This window comes from Bos taurus, chromosome 12, assembly GCF_002263795.3.
Source record: "Bos taurus isolate L1 Dominette 01449 registration number 42190680 breed Hereford chromosome 12, ARS-UCD2.0, whole genome shotgun sequence".
Lineage (NCBI taxonomy): Eukaryota > Metazoa > Chordata > Mammalia > Artiodactyla > Bovidae > Bos > Bos taurus.
The window spans coordinates 66,777,002-66,804,132 of NC_037339.1; the positions used below are offsets into that span (position 1 = coordinate 66,777,002).

Genomic DNA, 27,131 nt, shown 5'->3' on the forward strand with positions numbered 1-27,131 from the left:
GGAAGTGTAAAGGACAAAGATTAGTGGACTCAGATCAGCAAGAAGATAACTTACTAAATCAAATAAGACTTGTAAATTGTGATTATGAAAATAGTGTGGCATTGGTACAGATAGTCAAATTGATGAAATGCAGATACGTGATTCTATGGAATATTAATACATGATATATCTGAAATACAAGCAAATATGCTTGTTAAGATCTATATACAAAGTACATGTGCATATAAAAATTAATAAAATAGAAAGGATAAGCATGGCAATGTAGATTCTCAGACTGTCTTAGATTGTAAGGCAGATGGATGGGATTAAGGAGGAACCATTTGGCTGGTTGTAAATTTTGTTTTGGGTAATATTCATAGTACAAAATTTATTGAAAATAAATAATTGAATATTTAGCAGTCTATGCATAAACAGATGATCAAGATATATATTTATATAAATATCTATATATAATGCACAGAGGCTTATAGTTATTCCAGTGATTTGTGTAGATCAAAATTCAATACTGAACATAGTTTTAACGGCTTTTTGGGTATGGATAAACACTGACTCCATTAGCTAGGACACTAAACGTCTGGCACTCAGTGATTCTCTATTGTAACCAACCTACTATCGATTAATGCATTTTGATATTAAAATGTATATTTAACATGAAAGGATTAATAAAAATGTACACACACACTCAACACCACACACAGTTGGAAGTCTTTAGCTGTTTTGAATCTAAATGTACACATCTTACTTGGAACAGTAAATTTTTTTAGAACTCATTACATGCCTAATGATCAAAAGAACAAAGTTCATAAACAGATTTGTCTCCTTCTGTGCATTCTCTCAGTAACTCATTATCCACATTTTAATATTTGTTTTAGATTTGACCTTGTCAAAACATAATATATGATGATTATAAAGTTACACATGCCCTGAACTGGTAGCCAGTAAAACTTTTGTTTAATAATTTGACAGGTAATTCTGATCATAAATTTTGTTGACATAATTTTCACTAAGGAATCATGCTATTTTGTATTAAATTATGGATTCTCCTTGTCACTTCCTATTGATTATGACCATAGTAATACAGCTAAGATATATATAGCTTTTGCCTTAAAAATATCTCGAAGTATTTTATCAGGATTTTAAAATACTTTTTCCCCTTTATCAGTTAGAATTTCAAATAGAGAAATGATCTAGGTAATAAATTTGAGTAAGCAATAGTAGAAATGGGACTAGAGCCCATTTTGTACAATTTCAGATTCCTATTATTTAAAACTTATTCTTAAAATCATCTAACATTATATAGAATTTACTATGTACCAGATACTATTCTAGGCAATAATGCTGGTGATCCTTTTAATGAATGAGATAACATATAAGCAAAAATAAAGATAAAGCTAGATATTAAGATTTAAATGTGTGTATAGTACTGTAATGAAAGAATGGGCTAGTGCTGTGTTACGTGTAGTCAGAGCATCCTATCTCTGGGATATAAACTGAGATCTGAGCCTCAAGGAGTCAGTCATATGGGAATCAAGGGACGAGCACTGCAGACATAAACAGCACCTGTGCAAAGGTCCTAGACTGGAAATTACCTTTGGATGCTGGAGAGCATTGTATATAATAGAGAAAAGTGATATTCAATTGCCAAGAAAGAGGACAGTAGAATTGACTGATGGACATGGGACTAAATGCCCTACATTTGAATTACCTTTATGGAAAGTAGTTAAGAGAAATAAATTTTTATCAACATTAGCTCAGATTAGGAGAAGGCAATGGCACCCCACTCCAGTACTCTTGCCTGGAAAATCCCATGAATGGAGGAGCGTGGTAGGCTGCAGTCCATGGGGTTGCTAGGAGTCGGACATGACTGAGTGACTTCACTTTCACTTTTCACTTTCATGCATTGGAGAAGGAAATGGCAACCCACTCCAGTGTTCTTGCCTGGAGAATCCCAGGGACGGGGGAGCCTGGTGGGCTGCCGTCTATGGGGTCGCACAGAGTTGGACACGACTGAAGTGACTTAGCAGCAGCAGCAGCAGCTCAGATAATCTCTGGTTCTATAGCATTTAATGTTCTTAAAATTGATATGCTACTGATTAAATCATCATCTGTATGTGTATATATTTATATATATATATATGTATTTAATCTATTTGGAGAGAAGTTATTCACCTTGAAAACTAAAGTGCTCTAGAATATTTTGTGGTTTGTATGCAATATGACTTGATTTTGAAGACTGAAAAATAAATATCAAAAGTTCAAAATCAAAAGTTCAATGAAAAAACTATTTCAGTCTATTTTTATGAAGCTATAAAAATAACAGCTTCATCACCTTATTATATTTGAAGTAATCTAAAGAAATGTCCTCTGAATCCGTGATATTGACACCTATGGACCCTGCTTCCCTGTAGCCTCTCATGTTCTTTGCCCTTTGCCTTGCTCACTCCCACCCTGGAGAAGAGCTGTCCCAACCTGGAGAAGGGGTGCACCCCTGCTTCTCACAGCACTTACAGACTGCTGAGCCCCTTTGAGGTATTTGCCATCAAATTGTATATGTGGATCTCTTTTTACAGGCATACCGTCCTCCTCATTTTCCTTCTTTGTTAAAGATGATAGTACCTGCATTACTGTCTTCCTCTTAAACAATTTCTTTTTCTAACTGGATTATTCCATACCCACTTAGCTGATTGACTTCCCTGGTGGCTCAGACAGTTAAGCGTCTGTCTACAATGTGAGAGACCTGGGTTTGATCCCTCGGTTGGGAAGGTCCCTGGAGAAGGAAATGGCAATCCACTCCAGTACTATTGCCTGGAAAATCCCATGGACAGAGGAGCCTGGTAGGCTACAGTCCATGGGGTTGCAAAGAGTCGGATACGGCTGAGCGATCTTCACCAGTCTTCTCCGTAGCTGATTAGTTCAACATTCTGACTTCTCCGTTCCTTGTTCTCACTCGCAACAGCCCCTGACTGTCCATTCACTTCAGGCACCTACTTAGGAACTATACTCTCCTTCTTTATATCAATACTTATTTGACTGCTGCTAGATGTCTCAATGGAGAAGGCAATGGTACCCCACTCCAGTACTCTTGCCTGGAAAATCCCATGGACAAAGGAGCCTGGTAGACTGCAGTCCATGGGGTTGCTAACAGTCGGACACGACTGAGTGACTTCACTTTCACTTTTCACTGTCATGCATTGGGGAAGGAAATGGCAACCCACTCCAGTGTTCTTGCCTGGAGAATCCCAGGGACGGGGGAGCCTGGTGGGCTGCTGTCTATGGGGTCGCACAGAGTCAGACATAACTGAAGCGACTTAGAAGCAGCAGCAGATGTCTCTAGGCCCTCAATTCCTCATAATTTGGCTTAGATTCACATTGTCTCTTATTGATCACTCCACTAAAGACACCAGTTCCTTTGACTCCTTTCCCATCATCATTCCTATGAGGCAAAACCTCAGCCCTATTTTAAATTCAGCTCTCTGATCGCTTTTGCTTCTCTCACAGTAAACAAAATCCCAAAGTCATAGGTGATCAAAACATTTAGCACAGTCCTTGTATATTGTTTAATTGATTCATTCTTTAATCAATTTTTTGTATAAATAGACATTGATAATACACATACTTATGAGATAATATGACCAAAACAGCAAAGAGTCCCAGGGTGGTTAGAGGGGAATGAACCAGAGCAAAAATTGGGGGATAAAGTCAGAGCTGATGAGGGAAGGAGAGGAGGAGCCAGAGCAAGTGATCCTTGAACTCTTCAGCATTTACTTAGAGTGAAATGGAATGTTCTGGGGGGTTTTGAGCATTACTGTGACAACATGTGGCTCTAGGGGAGAAAACATGAAACCAGGGAGAGGGAGACCAATTAGGTAGTTATTTACATATCCCCAGTTGGAGATTATCGTGTCTTGGGCCAGACCCTCCCTGGTGAAGATGGTAGGAAGTTATTTTATTTTAGATATATGTTGAAGAACTGAATAGATTTCTTGGTGGATTGGATATAGATGTGAGTGAAAGAGAGTCAACAACGGCTCGGTTGTGTTCAGCCTAAAGAACTGGAGAATGAAAATGCCAGGTTATAGAGAAGATAGAGAGTAAAGCAATTATTTATAATCTGATCCAGAATACCATCAGCATCGAAGTGCAGGAAGCAAGTAAGTAGTGTGCATTACAAAGGTCACAAACATGAATGTCTGTAAGAACAGATGAGTTAGACAAATAGGTAATGTGAACTTGACATAAATAACAAAGATTGTTAGCCTCAGTTTTGGGAAGGCAACATAAAATGGAGGGAACCAAGAAGCTTATGGTCCTTCTGTCATGTTCCATCATGTTCCTTCTCATCTAGCAAATGATCGGCATGTGGGAGTTTAGGCGCTGTCACTGAGTCTACCATTTAATCCAGGGAAGCAATAAACCTGGATTTTTAGCAGTAATTTTATTGATAAAATTATATAAATTATTTATAAATTAAAAATTATTTTTATAAAATAGCATTTGATAAGGCAAATTAATGAAAGAATAAGCACACAGAAAAGAACAATAACAACAAAGAAAGAAAACCCTTGGTCACAAAAGTCTATAGGCCTTAACTTGCAATATTTAGGGTGATAGGAAAACTTTAATTAAGCCTTGTGATCAGGAAGACTCAAACTTGAGTCCCATCAGGGCAAATTACAATGCTGGCTTACCATAGAAGCCAAACATTTAATTTCTCTGAGTTTCAGGCTCCTCCTACAAAAACAGAGTAGTTAGATTCTAAATTCTGCATATCTACTTAAGATTATGGATCAAGATTTTGATCAGGGCGACCTATAGGTGAAGAAAGCTGTCATATTTATGAAATCACATGAGCTGAGAGAGAGAGAATAGTTTCTTTGTTCCCCAAAGACAACTTACTAATAAATTTGTGTCTCATGGGACTGAAGTTTGTGGCTTCGTGGATAGCTTCCGAGTTCAACCACAATATAACCTGTAAAAAATGAGATGTAGACAGTCCAAGAATAGGATAATATTCTTGGCTTTTAGGAGTGGAAAGTGTCCCTATGCAGAATGAGGATGCTGATCATTTATCAATAAACTGAAGACAAAGACCTGGCTCAACAAATCTAAACAGATTTTAGAATTATATCTAATAATCCATTAGTAGAGTTGCTGGAAAGTAAAGTGATGTTTCTCAGAGTTCTGCTTGACATTCCTATGTCTGACTTGGGCAATACCTTAAACAGCTGGTGATCTACATGGATAAATTTGTGTAAATACAAGACACAGAAGTTTAAATTCAAACGTTGCATTTTTGCTATAGTCCTTATTCTAAATCTTTTTTTTTTTTAATCTTTTTAGAGGCAAGTTCCTCGACCATAATATTGAGATAATAAAAAATAATTATTACTGTACTACTAACCCTTTAGCTTAGGGAGAGGTAATGTAGAAGAACGAAACAATCTTCTTCTACTTTATCTTCTCACTCAGTGAAAGTTTTATGCCTTTCTGTAACACACATTGCTCTTATAGATGTATAAGTGAGTTTGTGTAAGCATTTGTGGTTGTTCTCTCATTTTTATTAGATTGCAAAGATTGCTTTGTAGAAAACTGCATTCAGTCCATAAATAAGAAAGCTTATAGAGTGGATATTGTTATTGTACTGAAGAAAATTAGAAGATAGAGACAAATTTGTGGAAATGTGGAAACAGTAAAGATAAAACACATGAATAAGAATCAAAAGATCGTTTGGTGGTGTTAAAATGTGACCACAAAGACTGTTAACTGGTTCTTCTTAGTCTCTATCAAGAGAGGCAAAGATTATTGACTGACCAGGACAAGGAGATTTAGCTCTGTTAACAGAGAGAAATTGGCCAAGACAATTTCAGTCATTAATTTTAGTTATAAAAGAGGCTTACATAGCCTTGTTTTCTCAGCACAGTCACTAGCAATTCTTCTGCCTTTTAAAATTCAAGTACATAATTTATCCCAACAGAGGAGAAAGGGTGGGTTTTGTTGGTCTTTGATTTCTGTCATCACCAGGAACCCGAGTGCAAGTGTCAGATGTTGAGATGTCACAGAAAGCATTTTCCGTAGGATTGAATATCCATTTCTCAATTCATACATTGCTCTTCATGTTAAACAAGCTGTGTTTGCTAAAAGTAGCTGAACTCTTGTCTTAGGTTTTAACCAATATCCCTTTAATGCAGACACAAAGATCTCAGATATCCTTCTATTTCTGTCCAAAACAAAGTAACAGGAATCAAGTTTAGCTTCATGTCTTAAACAACTCGAAAAAGAGATGATGTAGATCAGACAATGATTTTCATACATTGGAAATAAAAGCAAAGGGAAGGGAAATGGACAAAGAACTACAGGCACCTCAGCTCACTCTTAGCTTTCCCAGGCCACTGTATAGGAAAGGGAAGTAAACAGACCTCAGAAGTCTCAGTGAGTTGAGAAAGCAGAAGCCAGAGTTCCTGAAGGCCAAGATGGCTAGAATTTGTGAAACAAATATCAGAGAAGATGGAGGATGAGAGAGATGGAAGGAGAGAGAGAAAGCCCTATGAAGAGAGTGACCCTCAAGTCTTTGTTTTGGTGCTGATTACAAAAGCAGAAGAGAGAATTACCCAAAATCTAAGAGAAAAATATTGGAATAGTTCCTGTTCCCACCAACCAGAATGGAAATCTTATAACACACAGGTTATTTGGTAGAATTGTCAGAAGGTTCTCTTATCAGTGGGGTTAAGTTGGCCCTAAATGAAAGCTGTTTTTGAGTTGCCTTTATGAAACTTAAAAACAAGCCTTGAAAGCATTTAACTATTTTCAAATAATTTGCATGCCAGAACGAAGGTCAACATTTTAAAAAAACATGAAAATGCAGCAACTAAGATTGTAAAATACGCAGTGACAATCACAAGTACTCTGGTAGGCAAAGAAATGAAAATGTCATCCACATTTAGGAGATAAATAAATAAAAATGGCGTCAGACTGAAAAATTTGATGGGCCTAGTAGACAATGATGACAAAACAATGCTTATAGTTACTCTCCATATGTTCACGATAGTAGAGGAAAGCATGTGCGTGACTTGGAGAGAAATAGAAGATACAAAATAAAAGAGCTGAGAGGTATTTTATTAAGCTTGTAAATTTGAAAATTGGAAATCTGGCTTGTGAAAACTGAAATTCAGATGACTACATTGGTAGTATTCTGCAATGATACCCTATAGGGTTTACTAGGATATGGACTCATTCATCTTTTGCCCTCTGGTGGGCAGCACTGTACTAAGCCTATAGTTCCTGTAGTTAAATACTTAGTGTTTCCTGAAGAAATGTGCTAGAAACACAAAACTGGCCTTAGGTTATGTTTGACTATAACAAAGCATGAACCTGATTTTCAAATATTTTCCTAATTTTAGTAAATTGTAGAGGACATCATGTTTAGAGATTGTGATATTATGGTATATTTCTACTCTTGAGATTCAACATTGATTTTGGAAATATGTTTTCATCTTGCTAATAGAGGATTTAGCATTGATCCTAAATAGACTTATATAGCAGTCTTCCTATAAGTTTAATGTCTCTCTTTCTTTTTCCAGTTGAGTCTGTGAGAATAGGGAACAATTAAACCATGTATTCCCAGAGGAGTAATAATATAAAGTGAAGTATATTATATGAGTAAAATATATCAATGTATTGTAAAAGACAGCAAATAAAGCTCTGCAACTATTATTCAAAAACAATATATGTAAAAGCAAGAAGCTCTCTACTCCAATTCTGGTTTTCTCCCTTATTGTCTCCCTATAATTGGATGAATATTCCACTTAACATTTTTAATTTGTAATTTATTTGACTAGTGGTTTAGTACCCTGTAGGAATGAGTGCCTCATGAATAACTTTCATTAACACAGGCAAACATGAGTAATAGAAGGCCTCAATAAAGTTAGCATTATTGCATCATTAAGTTTTTTTTTTTCCTGAAATTCTTCACATCTTGAGTGCACTAATAGATGTTAAAACATTATTTTATAAGGGCAATTCTGGTTTAATTTTTAAAAAAACGGAGTGTCTGAACAGATAGACTTGGATTTGAGTGTTTTATCTGACATTGCAATTGAAAGTTAAGGCCACCCACACTTATTACAGCTATTGCTGTTCTATTAAATATTTGTCAGAAAAGAAGACAGAAGATTACTTTCTTTTGTACATCTAGAGCATTCAGCACTATACCTAAGAAAAAAATGTCACCCAGGCATCAACACAAATTTCATTTTTTGATTGAAACTCTGATAGTAGTATTATTCAGACATTGGCATTAGTGCTTCAAGACTAGTGCACATATCACACAAATACAGTTCTGTTATTTGAAAAGTTCGACAGAGGATTTGGGAATTGACAGGTTGCAAAAATATTTGATTTGCAGTTTACTTGGTATACTTTCAGCATTATTGTTGCCTAGATTTATTTTACTTCAAAGCATAGTTTGAACTTCTCTGTATTGAATCATCATTTTACACTCATTTCAGACAGAACAGCTATATTAATAATCCATTTGATTTGTTGCTACATGTCGCATCTATACTGGTAATGCATACAAAGAAACAACCAAATACAAAACGGAAAAAGATGAAAACCGACCACATTAATCAGAAAACTCCCAAGTGTAGAGTTGGTAACGTTAGACTATCTGCTTCTAAAACAACAGAGAGTGATAGCTTCATAGCTGTGAGACTTAATCTATCCCATATCCCATAAATTTATAAACAAATTCATCACTATCACACTTAAACCATATTTAATTTTAATCACCCTGATGCATTCACTAAAAGTAATGTTTAGAAGGTCATTGGCTCATTTACATAGTTGGAGTTCTGTTGCCACAAAATTTCTCTGTAAAACAATGACATTCTAATGGATATGCTTATTGATATTTTCAGCAGCTAAAGCATTTTACTTTGTTTGTTCAAATTCTTGTCACTTTTTACCTTTCTCATAATATCAGTGACAAAATCTGAGGTTGATAAGAGATACTTTGTACTCACTATATAACAGATTAATGATCATGTCATTTTTTATTTTAAAATTATTTTTTCATTTTTTACTTCCACCCTAAGACCCTTAAATTCTGGATGTATATCCTATTTACTTGCATAATTACAAAGGTTTTCCATTTCCTTCTTAATTTGTAAGGCAATTTTTTTGGGGAAAAAAAAAAGTGTCTCTAGTGTCTTTGTGACCTGGAATGAAATATGAAAAATAGCAAACATTGGATTTTCCTCAGTGATGGAAATGAGGGCAGTGTATGTGAAAAGGCTTCCAAGACCCTTTTTAGGATGGATAAATCAGTTATATTTGTGGGAATGGTAAGCAGTAAAGCATTCAGTTACTAAAGATCTTTTATTATCACCAGTGAGCTGGAAACTGTACTCATAACCTCAGAAACAAACTGGTAAAAATTAAATAAAATCCTGAATTATGAAGTTTGTAAGAGTAACAAATAGCTTATGAGTTAATTATTATTTAAATTACTTTAAAATGCTAGGTATCAACTTTATATTCCTTTGAAAAGCTGGAGTCAGACTAATTAACTAAAGCCAGGCATACATATTTTTGAACTGAGGACTCCCTTTAGTTTTCCAGGGAGAAGAGTAATTACTGGCTTTCAGTTAATGTTCTTCATGTATGAGAAGAAAAACTGTCTTTAGGTGTTGTAGTCAGGCATGAACTTTATGCACTGACTTCTCTTTCCCTGTGCACCATCTCAGTGATATTTGTCCACATAAAATTTGAACTCATTCATAGACCAAACACATCAAGGTAATATTTGTTGAACACTTAACTGTTTGCAAAGCACTAGGAGAGCCTGGGGTGATGTCACGATAAGAAAGATATAATCTCAGCCCTCACAAAGATGACAGTGAGTAAAAATGTAAGACAGTTGATTATTAGATTCTAATGTAATAACTGTCATATTATCATTGCATCTTTAGAACTATTTCTAATGTCTTGTTGCTGTATTTCCTTTGGTACCCCATATAATAGGAGTTTCCCAGGTGGCGCTAGTGGTAAAGAATCTGCCTGCGAATGCAGGCTAGATGAAAGAGATACGGATTTCATCCTTTGGTTAGGAAGATCCCCTGGAGGAGGGAATGGCAACCCACTCCAGTATCCTGGAGAATCCCATGGACAGAGGAGCCTGGCAAGCTATAGTCCATAGGGTCACAAAGAGTCGGACATGACTGAAATGACTTAACACGCATGCACATCCAATATAGTCCACTGAATCAAATGTGCACCCAATAAGTGAAGCCTGAATGAATAAAACTGGATATCAGTACCACAAACTATTCCAGGAAAACTGCTTTATGGGTCTTAAGCTATTTGCTCAATGAACTTCAATAAAAATGAATTAAGAGTAGTGATAGCATCAAATCTCAGAACTTCTCATCATAAAAATCCTTGCAGTTTAATGCATAATCACTTACCATTAACATTTCATTTCCCTATCTTTTGCCTGTGTTGTATTATATGTAGTAATTAGAATTGATTTTTATAGTATAATTTCACAAGATACCAAAATAAGTACTCTGCTAAAGGCCAGAAAAAGATTTATGGTATACTCTCAAATGCTAACTCTGATTCTATTAAAGAAAATCAACAAGTGTTTAATAAACCTATGTAGTCTGATATTCATTCAGTTCAGTTCAGTTTCTCAGTAGTATCCGACTCTTTGTGACTCCATGGACTGCAGCACTCCAGGGCTCCCTGTCCATCACCATCTCTCAGAGTTTACCCAACTCATGTCCATTGAATCATTGATGCCATCCAACCATCTCATCCTCTTTTGTCCCTTTCTCCTCCTGCCTTCAGTCTTTCCCAGCATCAAGATCTTTTCAAATGAGTCAGCTCTTCGTATCAGGTGGCCAAAGTATTGGAGTTTCAGCTTCAACAGTCCTTCCAGTGAACACCCAGGACTGATCTCCTTTAGAATGGCCTGGTTGGATCTCCTTGCAGTCCACGGGACTCTCAAGAGTCTTCTTCAACGCCACAGTTCAAAAGCATCAATTCTTTGGTGCTCAGCTTTCTTTATAGTCCATTAGGCATTGTCAAATATGTGTTTTCAGGCAGGTTCTTCTTTAACACTACTTTAGTAAATACTTTTCCAGAAGGCTTCTCCATCACTCTAGAATCATTAAATCATTATTTTAAAATTTAAGGGTGATGATTTTTTTAGAATTTAAGATTTCTTGGTATCACCTATTACTGCTTAGAATTTGAATGTATTTATGTAATTATAAGTGGTATTTCTGAGTATAGAGAATTTAGCTGAGCACTGAAACATTAGATTGGCTAAAACAAACTTGGAAATCTATATAAAAGATGAATATGAAATAATTTGATGAAATGTGTAGAAATGTTTCATGGCCATGGCTTGGGGAAGGCTATTAAAACTGTTTTCTTCTAGTCCCTTATAACTTAAAATATCTGGTTCTTTCTTATGTTCATGAATTTTAACAAGAGGACTGTGTTGTTCACCTACTGAGATTTGAATGCAAAATGCTTAATTTATTTTCTATTAAAGGGTCAATAGATTTGTAGTTTCTGAATTGCAAAATGCACAGGGCATCATTACTGTAGAGTTATTGTAAGATGGGATAAGGGTGCCAATTATATCAGCAAAATTGATGATTCTTTAAGATGGGAGGGAAACTCCACCTACTTAATTTTCTCTAAAAAGTGGAAATCAGTGGTTTGCTTAAAAAATTTTAAGATACAAAGAAACAGAAGATATTGGCATGTCAATCCTTTTTATCTAACATGTTAAATGGAAAATAAGATGCCAGTCCAGGTTCAATGCACGATGCTGGATGCTTGGGGCTGGTGCACTGGGACGACCCAGAGGGATGGTATGGGGAGGGAGGAGGGAGGAGGGTTCAGGATGGGGAACACATGTTTTAAAATTATTAAATTTAAGAATAAAAAAAAAAAGAAAAAGAAAAGTAACTGAGTCACTTCCAAATATGTTTAACAAGCATTATCCACTTACTAACGGAGAAGGCAATGGCAACCCACTCTAGTACTCTTGCCTGGAAAATCCCATGGGCGGAGGAGCCTAGTGGGCTGCAGTCCATGGGGTCGAGAAGAGTCAGACACAACTGAACGACTTCACTTTCACTTTTCACTTTCATGCATTGGAGAAGGAAATGGCAACCCACTCCAGTGTTCTTGCCTGGAGAATCCCAGGGACGGGGGAGCCTGGTGGGCTGCCGTCTATGGGGTCGCACAGAGTCGGACATGACTGAAGCGATTTAGCAGCAACTTAGCAGCATCCACTTACTACTATAATGTTTAGTTGTGTTTCACTCTTTTAGAAGGCAGTTACTGTCCAAAGTGCATTGACTGTAAATGTATGTATCATCAGTATTTCTCCCCTGGAAGAGTTCTTATTTTTTTTTTTTTTCCCACACCATATACTTTGTGTGATTAGATCATAATATTTTGTTGGGAAATTCATATTACTTTCTTAGTCACTAAAATTAATATTTCATAATACATTTTCATAAAGATTTTCTTGTTAATTTTCATCACCCAGAGATACTTAGCATGTTTTCTTTTGATTTTTGCTTCACTTATTATGAACTGTGAATATGATAGGTAGAATTTTGGCCTTCATATCCTTTATCCCTTCATGTTATGCCTATATATGTTACATTAGATGGAAAGGTGATTTTGCATATGGAATTAAAGTTACTTCTACCTTAAAATACAGTTAGTGCTCTGGACTGTCCAGTGGGCCAAATGTAATTATGTAGGCCCATAAAAGTAGAAAGCAAGAGTACAGGTTGCAGAGATAAAATAGAAGGAGAGGCAGGAGAGTCTCAAAGCGCAAGACTGAGTCAACTGGGTGTTGCTGGCTTTAAAGATGGCGAAGGGACCACAGGCCAAGGATTATGAATAGTTGCTATAAGCTACAACTGACCCTGAGGTGACAGCCAGCAGGGAAATGGCCACCTCATTCCTACAACCACAACGATCTGAATGCTGCCTACAACTCAAATAACCAAGGAAGGAATTCTCACCTAGAGCCTCAAGAAAGAAACATCTGGGAGATTCTGAACAGTATCTGATTTTCCTGGACTTCTGACCCACAGAAACTGAGATAACTGATTTTTAAAAAAGGTACTGAATTTGTAATTATGTTTTACAGCAGTAATAGAACAGAATTACACTGACTCTTCACTATTTTGAGACACTAGCTTACAAACTTACAGCTGAAAGTGTCCTTATTGACATAGTGTATTTTCTATAATTTTCAAAATGTGAAGCACTGAAATGTTGCATGAATATCAAAGAAAAAGTAAATAAAACAGCCCTTATCTTCCCCAAAAGTATTAATTTATTCTAACCTGCCTTTTCACATGGTCTTATAATATCAGCAGTTTCCTCCCAAATTAAATATAATTTTTTCAAGTGAAACTTCTGTTACATTATGGTATACTAAAGTATGACAAAACAAAAACAGAAAATTACTGTTTTTGTTGGCTTACAATGCTACTTACTAAAAATATTTCAGATGAGAATTAATCCACCATCTTGTGCCAATTATGTGGCACTGTCCTTGACCTCATTATTTTCCTATCTGAAAAGTAAGATGATTTTTCTGTGATGCGGACAACCGTATTGAGAGATAAAGACTCTATAAAAATAAAAATATTGTTTGAACACTGTCTTCTGAAGTAATCATTTTGTCTTGACTAAATCTCACCTTTAAAAGACCCTTTAATTATTGAAAAGAGCAGATGAACTCAACATTTTCAGGTATTATCTTTGTTCCTATATCATGTTATAGAGCATGAAAATACCTACATCATTACAATGCATTATCTATGCTTTTTGGGTAATCTGTAGTTTATTATAAATGAAATATTTTGGAAGTAGAATATTGATAAAAACCAGTCAATTCTAAAAGGAAATCAACCTTAAATATTCATTGGAAGGACTGGTACTGAAGCTGAAGCTCCAATATTTGGCCACCTGATGCGAAGGACTGGCTCATTGGAGAAGACCCTGATGCTGGGAAAGATTGAGGGCAAAAGGAGAAGAGGGTGACAGAGGATGAGGTGGTTGGATGGCATTATCAGCTCAATGGACATGAGTGTGAGCAAACTCAGGGAGATAGTGAAGGCCAGGGAAACCTGGCGTGCTGCAGCTCATGGGGTCCCAAAGAGTTGGACATGACTTAGCAACTGAACAACAACAATGTAAATAGTAAAGAAACATTAGTGTTAAATCTAGGGCAGTTATTGAAGTATACTCTTGTGTTTCTGTTTGTAAAGTCAGGAGGTTTAGTGTGAATAGCCCCTTAATACAATTTTTTTCTGCTTCACAAAACATAGGTGGCAATGCCATCCACTAGGTTAATACATGAGTTTCCGGAAAACTTGCTACGCAAAAAATTCATAGAATACTTTGTTATACTTTTATTAGTATGTCAGAAATTATGAAATTGACCACAGTCCTCCTTCATAAGCTATATATCATATTCTCCCTGCAGAAAGAAATAGTAACCACTGACAGTGAACCACTGAAAACAGCAAATCTTGAAAACATTTATCAACTGTCTCTATTCTCACGTCTTACAATCACATGAGAAGCCCAGGGAAAACTCTTGGGTCTATTAGTCCAAGCTTCTTAGGAAGTTTGATCTCTCTGTTTTGTTTTCTGGCAGATGCTTTATTCATGCCTTGTGACTGTAAATCTCTTTCTAGCTTTAACAGGCTTTTATATTTCTGATAGCATTCTGTTGTTGAACATACCTCACAAAGAAGATTCTTTTAAAGCACAGTATTAAGGTTATGGACATGAAATTCTATACATCAGAAAGTCTGTTTTAATAAAAATTGCTAATATAGAAAAATAGTAATCAGCTCTAGCTAGTTTCGTTTTACTCTTTCTAAAAGGTACAAATCCCACCACAACTAACCAAGGTCACAGTAATGTTCCTTCATCTGATTAATAGTGAAGGAAGGAGAATAGTTAGTCTCACACAACTGAATAATTCATAATAATATGATTGGTATAATGTTGCTGAATGTAGTTACTAAAATGCCATTCATATTTTCTTGGAATTATTCAATAATTCCATTAATATTATAACATATTGCTTTGACCTTGGGTTGCAATTTTCCTACTAAAGTATCAAAACTTGAGCTCCACTGTGAATTTATTAACCCTCTCAATAACTATAGAATCAAACTTGGAAATTTTTCTTTTAACAGAAAGAAACCACAGTACAGATTAAAACCTTAGTTAAAATTATACTGCTATATAACAGTAGAAGTTTTCAAAAAGAGGATAAAGTTTTGATTCAAAAAGTTCTGGTTCCTGGTCAGCTAAATATACCATACTTTAGATTAAGATTTAATAAAATGACCTGTCTTACCATTGGCATGCAGGTAAAGCAGCGGACAGGGTTGGGAGGCTCTGACTTTTGAAGTATTTGCTGATTTTTGTGGTGTAAATACATAATGACTGATCTTAAACTCTTGACATGATGGTGGTGAACTCCTAGTTAGTAAGAGATGGGCACGATTGACTCTTAATAGCAGAGCTAGTAACATACTCCTCTCGGACCAGAAACAAAATAAAATGGGTGGTTGATTTTTCTTGATAATTTCTGCACAGTGAAATTCTCCAGACAAACTTTTCTCAAACTTTCATATGCAAACAAATCACCCAAGCAGATTCTTATTTAGGATATAGATTCTCATCTGGCAGGTTTGGGTTGAGGCCTAAGATTCTGAACTTTGGACAAGCTACCAAGTGATGCCAAAACTTCTGGTTCCGTGGACCATACTTGCAGTACTAAGAGTATACCATACTGGTTCCAAAACTTTGGCCTGCTTCAGAATCACCATGTGACAGGGTTAAAATTCTTGCCCTCTGATTCAGTATGTGAATGAAAGGGGCAAGAATTTTCATTTTTGACAAGCTCTCAGATGATGATGGTCCAAGGACCACATCTTGAGAATCGTTGTTCCAGAGAAATCTCAGAACTCTGAGAAGCTTTGCTTTTTAATTTAAGGATCTAGAAAGAGAACAAAGATCATTTGGTTCTTGTTTTTTTTTTTTTAATCCCATTTATTATCCCATTGCCCATAAGACATGATTATCCATAAAATGTACAGTCTTGTGCTATATTCTGTTGCAAAATTACAGTGGAATTTAATTGTTTTGTCTTTGGGAATTTGCAATTTATAATTGGATACTAGCCAGAAACAATACGACAGCAAAATAAAAGATGCATAAGAAAGTTCATCAACACTGAAGTGTGATCAGGTGAGAGTTAAGTACAAGGAGATAAGGGAAATTATTAAGAAAAGTGACAATTTATGTTGGATATATGGTTCAAATGAACTAGGCATATCTAACGTTATGTGGGAAATGTAGGTCATAACATTGAGTCTGAGGGAGAAGACACGAAATTTGCTGGCAAAGTTTTCAATGTGGATTGCAACTTAAAATGAAGGAGTCACTATTAGCAGTTGGAAGACTTTTCATATTAAGGTTTGTAAAAACCCACAATAGGCATATTGCTTCAGGAGGAAGAGATGGGAATTGTGAGAACGATTCTCACAATATTCTCATTTGATCTAATGGCAGGAGCTATCAAAATTGTTAATTATCTTACTATCAGATTTTTTTTTATGATAGGAAGACTTAACTGATGTGTAAATGAATGAAGACCACCCAAATGAAAATGAATAAGTTACTTGTTCATAGCTAGGAAATCAGTCACCATCAGAGACTCAAGGTCAGAGAAGGGAATGAGAAATTGTATCGTGTAAAGAGAGGAAAGCTTCAGGTATGTTCTGGTTGGAGATTGTTGGCATAGGGAAGCTGGAGGTGAGCAAACTAAACTTAGAGCATGTGATTCGCTGGTTCAGGTTGTTGTATAGCAGAGACCAAGACAATGTTGTAAAACAATTATCCTCCAACTAATTAAAAGTAAAGAAAAAAAAAGTTATGACAATATTGTTGATTTTATTCCCTATACCGTACGTTACATACTTGTGACTTCCTTATTGCATCATGGAAATTACTGATGAAAGAACAAATGCACAAAAGCATTCAGGTTCTAGATAGAATGCAATGGATTAGCATCATGACCACTATGACAGAATTAATAATTGCTAGTCCTATAAGATACTGGAACCCATTCAGACCAAGAAAACAAACTATGGGGACCAGTCTTAGAGACTGGTAGTTTCACTTTTTCCTTGCTGCTGCTTCTGCTGCTAAGTCGCTTCAGTGGTGTTCGACTCTGTGCGACCCCATGGACGGCAGCCCACCAGGCTCCCCCTGGGATTCTCCAGGCAAGAACACTGGAGTGGGTTGCCATTTCCTTCTCCAATGCATGAAAGTGAAAAGTGAAAGTGAAGTCGCTCAGTCGTGTCCGACTCTTAGCGACCCCATGGACTGCAGCCTACCAGGCTCCTCTATCCATGGGATTTTCCAGGCCAAGAGTACTGGAGTGGGGTGTGACTGCCTTTGTTCTTTTTAAGATTTCTTTGGTTACTCCACATTTTTTGTGATTTCATAAAATATTAGGGTGTGTTTTCTTTCTGTTAGAGAAATTTTATTGAAACTTTTATGGAGATTGCATTGACTCTATAGATTACTTGGGGTGGTAGTATGGACATTTTAGCAATATTAGTTCTTCCACATGCATCATTTATTTGTGTCATACATTTTTTTTTCATCAATGCTTTAGTGTTTTCAGTATAAAAATCTTTTACTTCCTTGGTTAAATTTATTCCTAAGTATTTTATTCCTTTTGACATTACTGTAAATGGAATTACCTTAATTTCTCTTTCTGACAGTTTGGTATATAGAAAACCAACTAATTTTTATATATTTATCTTCTATCCTGAAAATTTATTAAAAGTATTTATTTAAACAATTTTATTATCATCTTTGGGGGTTTCTATATACAGTATCATTTCATCTGCTGAGAGAGATAGTTTTACTTCTTCCTTTCTGATTTGGATGCCATTTATTTTTAATGCTTGCCTAATCTTTTTGTCCTTAACTTTCAGCATTGTATTGAATCAAAGTTTTGAGATTGGCATCCTTGTCTTGTTCCTGGTCTTTGAGGGAAAACTTTTAGCTTTTCACTGTTGAGTATGGTGTTAACACACTCTTTGGGCTTGTCATATATTGTCTTCCTATGTTAAAGTATTTTTCCCTCCACACCCAGTTTGTTGAGAGCTTGTTTCATGAAAGGATGTTAAATTTTGTCGTATGCTTTTTTCTGTATTCATTGAGATGTTTATGATCTGTATTCTTCATTTTGTTCATTTGGTTTTTAATGTATTGTTTTGTAAAAATTGAGCCATCATTTCTTCACTGGAGTAAATCCCACTTGATTATGGTATATAATATTTCCAATATATTATTGAATTTACTGTGCTGATATAAATTGCTAATGAATTTTTTTCACTCACAGGAATGTTGGTCTGTTTTTAAATATAATTTTCTTTTTATGTAGCATCCCTGCCTGGCTTTGGTATTACGGTAATGCTTGCCTCATAAAATGAATTTAGAAGTTCTCTCTCCTCTTCTATTTTTTAGAAGTTTGGGAAGAATTAGTATGTATTCTTCTTAAATGTTTGGTAGAATTCACCAGTGAAGCCATCTGGTCCTAGATTTTTCTTCGTTGGAGCGTTTTTTGGTTACTAATTCAATTTCTTCCTAGCAATTGATCTATTCAGATCTGTGTCTTCATGATTCTGTCTTATTAGATTGTATATTTCTGGGAATTTATCTGTTTTTCTGAGTTGTCCCATTTGTTGGGATGAAATTGTTCATGGTTGTCTCTTGGGATTCCTTGTATTTGTGTGGTATTCATTTTAAAGTCGCCTCTTCCTTTAGAATTTTTAGTTTCCTCTTTTTTTCTTGGTAAGTCTAGCTACAAGTTGTCTATTGTTTATACTTTGAAAAATGGCTCTGACTTCTATTAAACTTTCTTTGTCTCTTAGTGCAGTCTTTAGCTTAAAGTCTATTTTGTTTGATACAAGCATAGTTAGCTCCCCTGCTTTATATTACTGTCCATTTTCCTGGAACATCTTTTTCCACCCCTTTATATTCAGTCGGTGTGTGTTCTTAAAGCTTAAGTAAATCTCTTGTAAGTAACATACTGCTGGTTCTTGTTTTTTTATTCATTCAGCTACAGTGTGCTCTTTGATTAGAGAAATTACAATTCTCCAATGTATCTACAATTAAAGTAATTATTGATAGATACGGACTTAGCATACCTTCTCCTGGTAAGGGAAGACAAGTGGCAGGATTATGTGAGCAAAGTGAAAAATGCCTTGAGAAGTACCAACTATGTCTCTTTACCTTAAGCTACATTTATTCATTACATTTTCACCCTAAACTAGCTTAAGTGATTAAAATTATGTATATTTAACAGTGCAAAATAAATTGTAATGTCTAAAATGAAAATATTACTGATGTATATTAAAATAAGAAAACAGAACACTAATTTTAATCCAAGCTTATCACTGCCTAACACATATGAAGTTCTTTGGGAGAGAGTTCCTACAGAATGGGTATCCAAGTATTAATAGCATTGTTAAAGCATCAAAACTAAGTAGAAATAAAATACATTCTATTAGCAGAATTGAAAAAGCAAGCTTTTTTTCACTCAGTCTTTTGGATCTAGGAAAGTTTAGTATTTCCTCTTGGATCAGAAACACCTGGAGGAAAGACTGTCAAAAATCTACATTTCTAAAGCCCTCAAGTAGGAACTTTTAATGAACCAAATTTTAAAACCTCAAGCTTAAAATAAAACAATTGACCCCCAAAATCTTGCAAGTGGCAAAGGTTTAATAATTTTTAAAATTTTGTTTATATTATATTTGTTTTGTATGTATATTACATATTTATACAACTAAAACAAACCCCAGAAGTTAACAACTTAATACAGCTATGTTCAAAAATAATACTATGACTTAGAGGTTAGTTACAAAGAAAAAGAGCTTATGATAAAAAATATATTAATACTCTGACTTAGAAGAGCTTAGTGAAAAAATCTTAAAATAGGTCAGGAGAATTAATTTTGAATTACAGTTACCACACTTTATTTCTTATTTATTTTGTGGAAATAAAAGTCCAGTAAGTTATTTTAACTTGCATTATCTTGAAGAAAAGTTTCTATATATTCTTTTATAAACACAAAATATAATCCATTTTGCAGTGATACTTTTGAAATTTCCATCTGTTTCTCTTTACCCTTGTTGTTTGAACTAAATTTTTATCTCCTTTTTTGTCTTTATATGTCCTTAGCTTTATTCTATGTGGTAATTGAGGGAACTTGAAGACTCTAAATTATAAAGAAGCTTGGGATTATTGCTTTTTAGAGAAAATGCACTTCTAGTAATAATTTTTATCCTGTGTTCAAAGAATTGTCCCCAGTGTTCCTTGAATACCATCTCTTACACTTAACTTATTCTGTGATAAAATTTATTCAGTTCCCAAACTTGTTATTTGAAAGGAATTGAAACACTTTTGGAAAGCTAATTAGCATCTCTACAGACTTTTCTGTCCCTTCCCCAAAGACAAATTGAACTAGAAAGAAAATAAACTGTGTACCTAGGCTCTGAGTTTAAAACAGAAGACATTAATAAGGAGTATTTAACAATTTAATAACTTCACCCCCCACCCCCAGCCAGAATATTATTTCACTGGTACAGAAAACTGTCAAAAAAAATTGAGGGTCATTTGATCATTTTTTTTCTGTGCTGTTGGTAATTACTGTATACCATAGACCTGCACACCATGGGCCATGGGTCAAACCATATATCACCTGTTTTTAAAATAAAGTTTTATTGGCACACAGTCACACCCTGTTCTTTGTATATTTACCTATACTGACTTTCAAATTACAGCTTGAGAATTGAACAGAATAATCGAGACAACACAGGTTCTATACCAAAAATATTTACTACCTAGCTCTTCCCCTAGAAGAAGTTGTCATAACTTATTTTCCCCGAGTAATTAAGTAACTTGGTTGGAAGGGCACTTCCCTTGTGGCTCAGACTGTAAAGAATCTGCCTGAAGTTCAGAAGATCCAGATTAGAACCCTGGGTAAGGAAGATCTCCTGGAAAAGGGAACACCAACCCGCTCCGGTATTCTTGCCTGGAAAATTTCATGGACAGAGGCGCCTGGAGCATGTAGTCCATGGGGTCACAAAGAGTCGGACACGACTGAGCAACTAACATACACACACATAACTTTTAACAATAGTGTCATGAAATAAAGTCAAGAAAACTATTCTTGTTCTTGATTTCTATCACTGATGCTCTATCTAGCAATTTTTTTCAATCCTTCCCACTTTATAAACCTAACAGCAGCAGACTATGCACCTAACAGAAGCAGAAGATGTTAAGAGGTGGCAAGAATACACAGAACTATACAAAAAAGATCTTCATGACCCAGATAAACATGATGGTGTGATCACTCACCTAGAGACAGACATCCTGGAATCTGAAGTCAAGTGGGCTTCAGGAAGCATCACTACAAACAAAGCTAGTGGAGTTGATGAATGGAATTCCAGGTAAGCTATTTCAAATTCTAAAAGATGATGCTGTGAAAATGCTGCACTCAATATGCCAGCAAATCTGGAAAACACAGCAGTTGCCATGGGGCTGGAAGAGGTCAGTTTTCATTCCAGTCCCAAAGAGGCAATGTCAAAGAATGTTGAAACTACTGCATAATTGCACTCATCTCACACTCTAGCAAAGAAATGCTCAAAAATCTCTAAGCCAGGCTTCAATAGTACATGAACTGTGAACTTCAAGATGTTCAAGCTGAATTTAGAAAAGGCAGAGGAACCAGAGATCAAATTGCCAACATCCCTTGGATTACTGAAAAAGCAAGAGAGTTCCACAAAAACATACTTTTGCTTCATTAACTACACCAAAGCCTTTAAATGTGTGGATCACAACAAACTGTGGGAAATTCTGAAAGAGATGGGAATACCAAACCACCTGACCTGCCTCCTGAGAAATCTGTATGCAGGTGAATAAGCAACAGTTAGAACTGAACATGGAACAACAGACTGGTTCCAAATTGGGAAAGGAGTACATCAAGGCTGTATATTGTCACCCTGCTTATTTAACTTACATGTAGTGTACATCATGCAAAAGCTGGGCTGGATGAAGAACAAAATGGAATCAAGATTGTTGGGAGAAATATCAATAACCTCAGATAGGCAGATGACACCACCCTTATGGAAGAAAGCGAAGAACTAAAGAGCCTCTTGATGAAAGTGGAGAGTGAAAAAGTTGACTTAAAACTCAGCATTTATAAAACCAAGATCATGGCATCCAGTCCCATCACTTCATGGCAAATAGATGGGAAAACAATGGAAACAGTGACAGACTTTATTTTGGGGGGCTCCAAAATCACTGCAGATGGTGACTGCAGCCATGAAATTAAAAGACGCTGGCTTCTTGGAAGAAAAGCTATGATCAACCTAGACTGCATATTAAAAAATAGAGATAGTACTATGCCAACAAAGGTCCGTCTAGTCAAGGCTATGTTTTTTCCAGTAGTCATGCATGGATGTGAGAGTTGGACTAAAAAGAAAGCTGACTGCTGAAGAATTGATGCTTTTAAACTGTGGTTTTGGAAGAGACTCTTGAGAATCCTTTGGACTGCAAGGAGATACAAACCAGTCAGTCCTAAAAGAAATCAGTCCTGAATATTCATTGGAAAGACTGATGCTGAAGCTGAAACTCCAATACTTTGGTCACCTGATGCAAAGGACTGACTCATTTGAATAGATCCTGATGCTGGGAAAGATTGAAGGCAGGAGGAGAAGGGGACGATTGAGGATAAGTAGATTGGATGGCATCACTGATGTGATGGACATGAGTTTGAGTAGGCTCTGTGAGTTGGTGATGCACAGGGAAACCTGACATGCTGCTGTCCATGGGGTCGCAAAGATTTGGACACAACTGAGCAACTGAACTCAACCTTACTTCTTGAATCAACTCTCATCTGAGGCCTTTCTAAATGCTTCCAAATAGAATAAATTTCTCCTCCATGTTACCTTCATATTTGGCACATGCTTTTATTGCTGTGCTTCTCACTCTGAAGTTTAAGTACATTTTGCATGTCTATCTTCCCCAGTATACCGTGAACTCCTTGAGGACAAGGACAATATTAGTACAGTGTCCAGTGAATGTTGGTCAAATTGTATTTGCATTAGTGTAATCATCTAAGAATTGCTGGCTAGATTTGCTAGACTTAGATTCATAGTATGCATGGGACAAAATAGTTTAAAGATCAAGTAATACTGAAGCAAAAGAACAAATTGTCTCTTAATGTTGACAAATAGACACATAACTTGAGATCTATGAGTTTGGTTTATTTGGAGATTTACCAAGTGCTATAGCCCAGGATACAGTCTCTCAGATACCTCTGAAGAACTGCTCCAAAGAAAGGGATAGGGGTTCAGCATATATGTGATTTTGGAGAATGGGTACATGCAGTCAGGCCACATACTGAGAGAAGTTATGAAGCACATAAGCTAGTCATAAACCACAGATAGCTTAATGATTTTCATGTTTTTCTAAGTATGGGAACAATCAAGAAATTGGATGCATAACATTTTCTCCTGAAATATCTGAAGGCCTGTTCTTCCAGTTTTCCTAGAGCACAGAGTGCATCATTCCTGATCTGCACCCTGGACTTCTTTCAGAGTGTCTTGAAGGTCAACAATTGTGGTGGCTAATGACTCAATCCTTGTAGAGCCAGATGGCGAGCAACATTCTTAGTTGGATGTAATGTTACACGGAAACTGCAACTAGAAAAGTTGACCAATAAGAATTTCTTTTTTAAATAGTTCCGTTTCCCTAGCTTTCAAATTCATTATGCTAAGGAGAAGGAAAGGGGCAGGGAAAGGGAGAAGGAGAAGTGTGTGTGTGTGTGTGTGTGTGTGTGTGGTTGCGGAGGGGGAGCGTGAGGAGGGAAAGAATGTGCTTCATAGACATATGATTGCAAATATTAGATTGAATTCAGAAAAATTCCCATTGAAGTTATTTTTAAATAGTCTTGTCACATTTTTAAAAATACATAATGATTATAGAGAAAAAAATAGAGGAATTATTAAAAACTGAGTCTTGGATCATTTAGTAATTTTTTTTATTTTGAGCTGCTGCTGCTAAGTCACTTCAGTCATGTCCAACTCTGTGCATTGAGACATTAATCACAGGATATGGTCTTTAAGTTATAATAATACAGTGGTATGTTATTTTACTTAGGCTAACATCCTAGCATTTTGCACAGATCTGACTTATAGTAGGGACACACTGATAAATCCTTGTTAATGATTCTAAAGCCAGGGAAGCTGAACTCCTTACCTCCTATTGTGCCCCATACATAGTGAGATTCTGGAGCCAGCTAGAAGGAACTAGAAAAGTTCCCTATCTTCCCCTCCCTCCTCCCTTTCTCACTTCTTCGTCTCTCCCTCTTTTCTCTTTAGTGCCTTTATTCTCTGGTAGATTTCCTTGAATTATGGAAAATATGGCTACCAATTGGTCATAAAGAACCCTGGGTTTAATTATCCTCACATCTAGGCAGCCAGTCAAAAGAAAATACCATTTACTTGCTATTCCCAACAGATTTTGGATTGAGAGTATGACTGTTTTTGGTCACGTATGTGAAACTAAGGGGTGAGGCTTAATTGAAGCCAATGTGGCTCAGATGATAAAGTGTCTGCCTACAATGCAGGAGACCCGGGTTCAATCCCTGGGTCAGGAAGTTCCCCTGGAGAAGGACATGGCAACCCACTCCAGTATTCTTGCCTGGAAAATCCCATAGATGGAGGAGCCCGGTGGGCTACAGTCCATGGGGTCGCAAAGAGTCGGACATGACTGAGCAACTTCACTTGATTTCACTTCAAATATAATATATAAAAACGGCAGTAGAATGATTGTACAAATGATTCTAGGCAGTCCAGCAAAGCCACCATTAAAGCTATGCCTGTCTGTGGCATTACTACAGAGAAGGTTGGAGTTACTCTTTTCACATGTCCTTAGCTTCTTCCATTGATAACTGACATGAAAAGCATTGTTTAGCATGATATTTCCAGGCTTTAGGACATCTTGAGGTTATAAATTGGATATGTGAGGCTCTGTTTTGTCTTTGAGATTATGATGAATGATGTAATCAAAATAGTATAGACTCTGGAGCCATAAAAACCTTTGTTCAAAACTATAATATGTCTAATCTTAGCACCATGACTTAATTTTCTCTTAAGACTGGCTTTAACGAGACCTTTTACAGAGATTTTATGACATTCAAAATGGAAAACTTTAATTCATCATTGCATTTGTCACAATTATAAATAACAATCTCTATGTATGATTGTACTGTAGATTGTAAGCATCTCTGGTGCTTCCCAGGTGGCACTAGTGGTAAAGAACCCACCTGCCAGTGCAGGAGACATAAGACATGTGGGTTCGATCCCTGTGTTGGGAAGATCCCCTGGAAGAGGGCTTGGCAAACCACTCCAGTATTTTTGCCTGGAGAATCCCATGGACAGAGAAGCCTGGTGTAGTATGGTCTGGTCTATAGGGTCACAAAGAATTGGGCATGCCTGAAGCAACTTAGCACACACATAAGCATTTTTAGAGCTGGGATATATTTTTCCCTGAGAGCATTATACAGTTTTTGGCATGTAGGACATGAGATATAAATGATGGGTATTCTTTACCTTGTTTGACGTCTTGAAGCCTGTTACTTGATTAATACCTCTAACTTTCTGCAATGCCACACAGAAGAGCCAGTCTTCTGATCATATATACTAGCCTTCTGCCTGAAGGGAAATATCAGACATCAGATCAGATCAGTCGCTCAGTCCTGTCCGACTCTTTGCGACCCCATGAATCGCAGCACGCCAGGCCTCCCTGTCCATCACCAACTCCCGGAGTTCACTCAGACTCACGTCCATCGAGTCAGTGATGCCATCCAGCCATCTCATCCTCTGTCGTCCCCTTCTCCTCCTGCCCCCAATCGCTCCCAGCATCAGAGTCTTTTCCAATGAGTCATTTATTCAAACAATAAATGATTTACCAGTTAACTTTTCAAAATCAACAGTAAAAAGGGTTCCTAACACTTATTTTGCCTGTAGGGCTGATTGTCACAAGTTGAATAACTTTAAAAACAAAGGGAACAGTAATTAAGTTCACTTATTTGCAAGATTAAAAAAGATCAGAAGACTAAAGTTATAACATGCTTCTTTTGGTTTCATTCACAGATACATTGAATCTTGTGTTCTTTGAAAATGAGAGTCATAAAAAGAAGGGAACACTGAAAGAGGAAACACTGAAGCCAATCATTTTCAATTTTATAGTCAATAAAGTATTTCAGGTCATATTCTGGTAGTCATCATATTTCCCTTTATTTAGTCACTTTAGTAAGCGTGTCCTTTAGGCATATTAAAAGATATCAATTAACCACCCAAGGCCTGGTGATAAATCCTAACTTTGAAGACTTCTTTCCATTAAAAAAAGTTATCGAAAAAATTTTATATCATGAGGATACTTTGCAGAAAAATCTGTAGTAACTCTAATAATACAACTGTTATGTTGTTTTGTGTTCCCAGAGAACAAAACTAGATGCTTAGCATTTGAAGTTTAAAAGTCTTAAGTATTCATTCATTCCACTACAGAGCAATTTAGTTCATTAAGGCCATTTGTTCAGCAGTTTTTCTGAAATTTAGAAGTGGAAAAAATAGCAATTTGGTATGGTGCTTAGAGAAGTATTTTTCAATTAAATATGTTCACAAAATGCCATATTAAGGCAGATATATATGTATGCATACACACAGAAATACTGTTTTATAGCTTATTCTTTCACTCCGGTTTCTTTTAGTTGCTATCTGATTGGTAAGTGACTAGAACTAATTGTCAGCTCAGCCAAGTCTCCCAGGAAATGGAGCAGAGATTGATCTAGATATGAATGTTTATGCAAATATTGCATTTATGTTCAGTTTTTGGTCCATCCCATCTTTCTGTGCAGGACTCTGAATTTCACTTGGAGACCTAGGATGGGCTGTCACAACCCCAGAAGTCATTTG

General features: G+C 36.2%; 1 protein-coding gene across 5 annotated transcripts in view; it reads left to right on the top strand.

Annotated features, from left to right (window-relative positions):
- Positions 1 to 27,131, top strand: part of GPC5 (glypican 5) — a 1,584,132-nt gene that overhangs the window by 1,021,999 nt on the left and 535,002 nt on the right. For 3 of the 5 annotated variants that reach the window (NM_001102070.1, XM_059892044.1, XM_059892047.1), the window contains 1 exon segment: positions 10,849 to 11,967. The exons of the other annotated variants lie outside the window; for them this stretch is intronic. In NM_001102070.1, coding sequence (NP_001095540.1) covers positions 10,849 to 11,078 — 230 coding nt within the window. In that variant the 3' untranslated portion in view covers positions 11,079 to 11,967. 5 annotated transcript variants of the gene reach the window in all.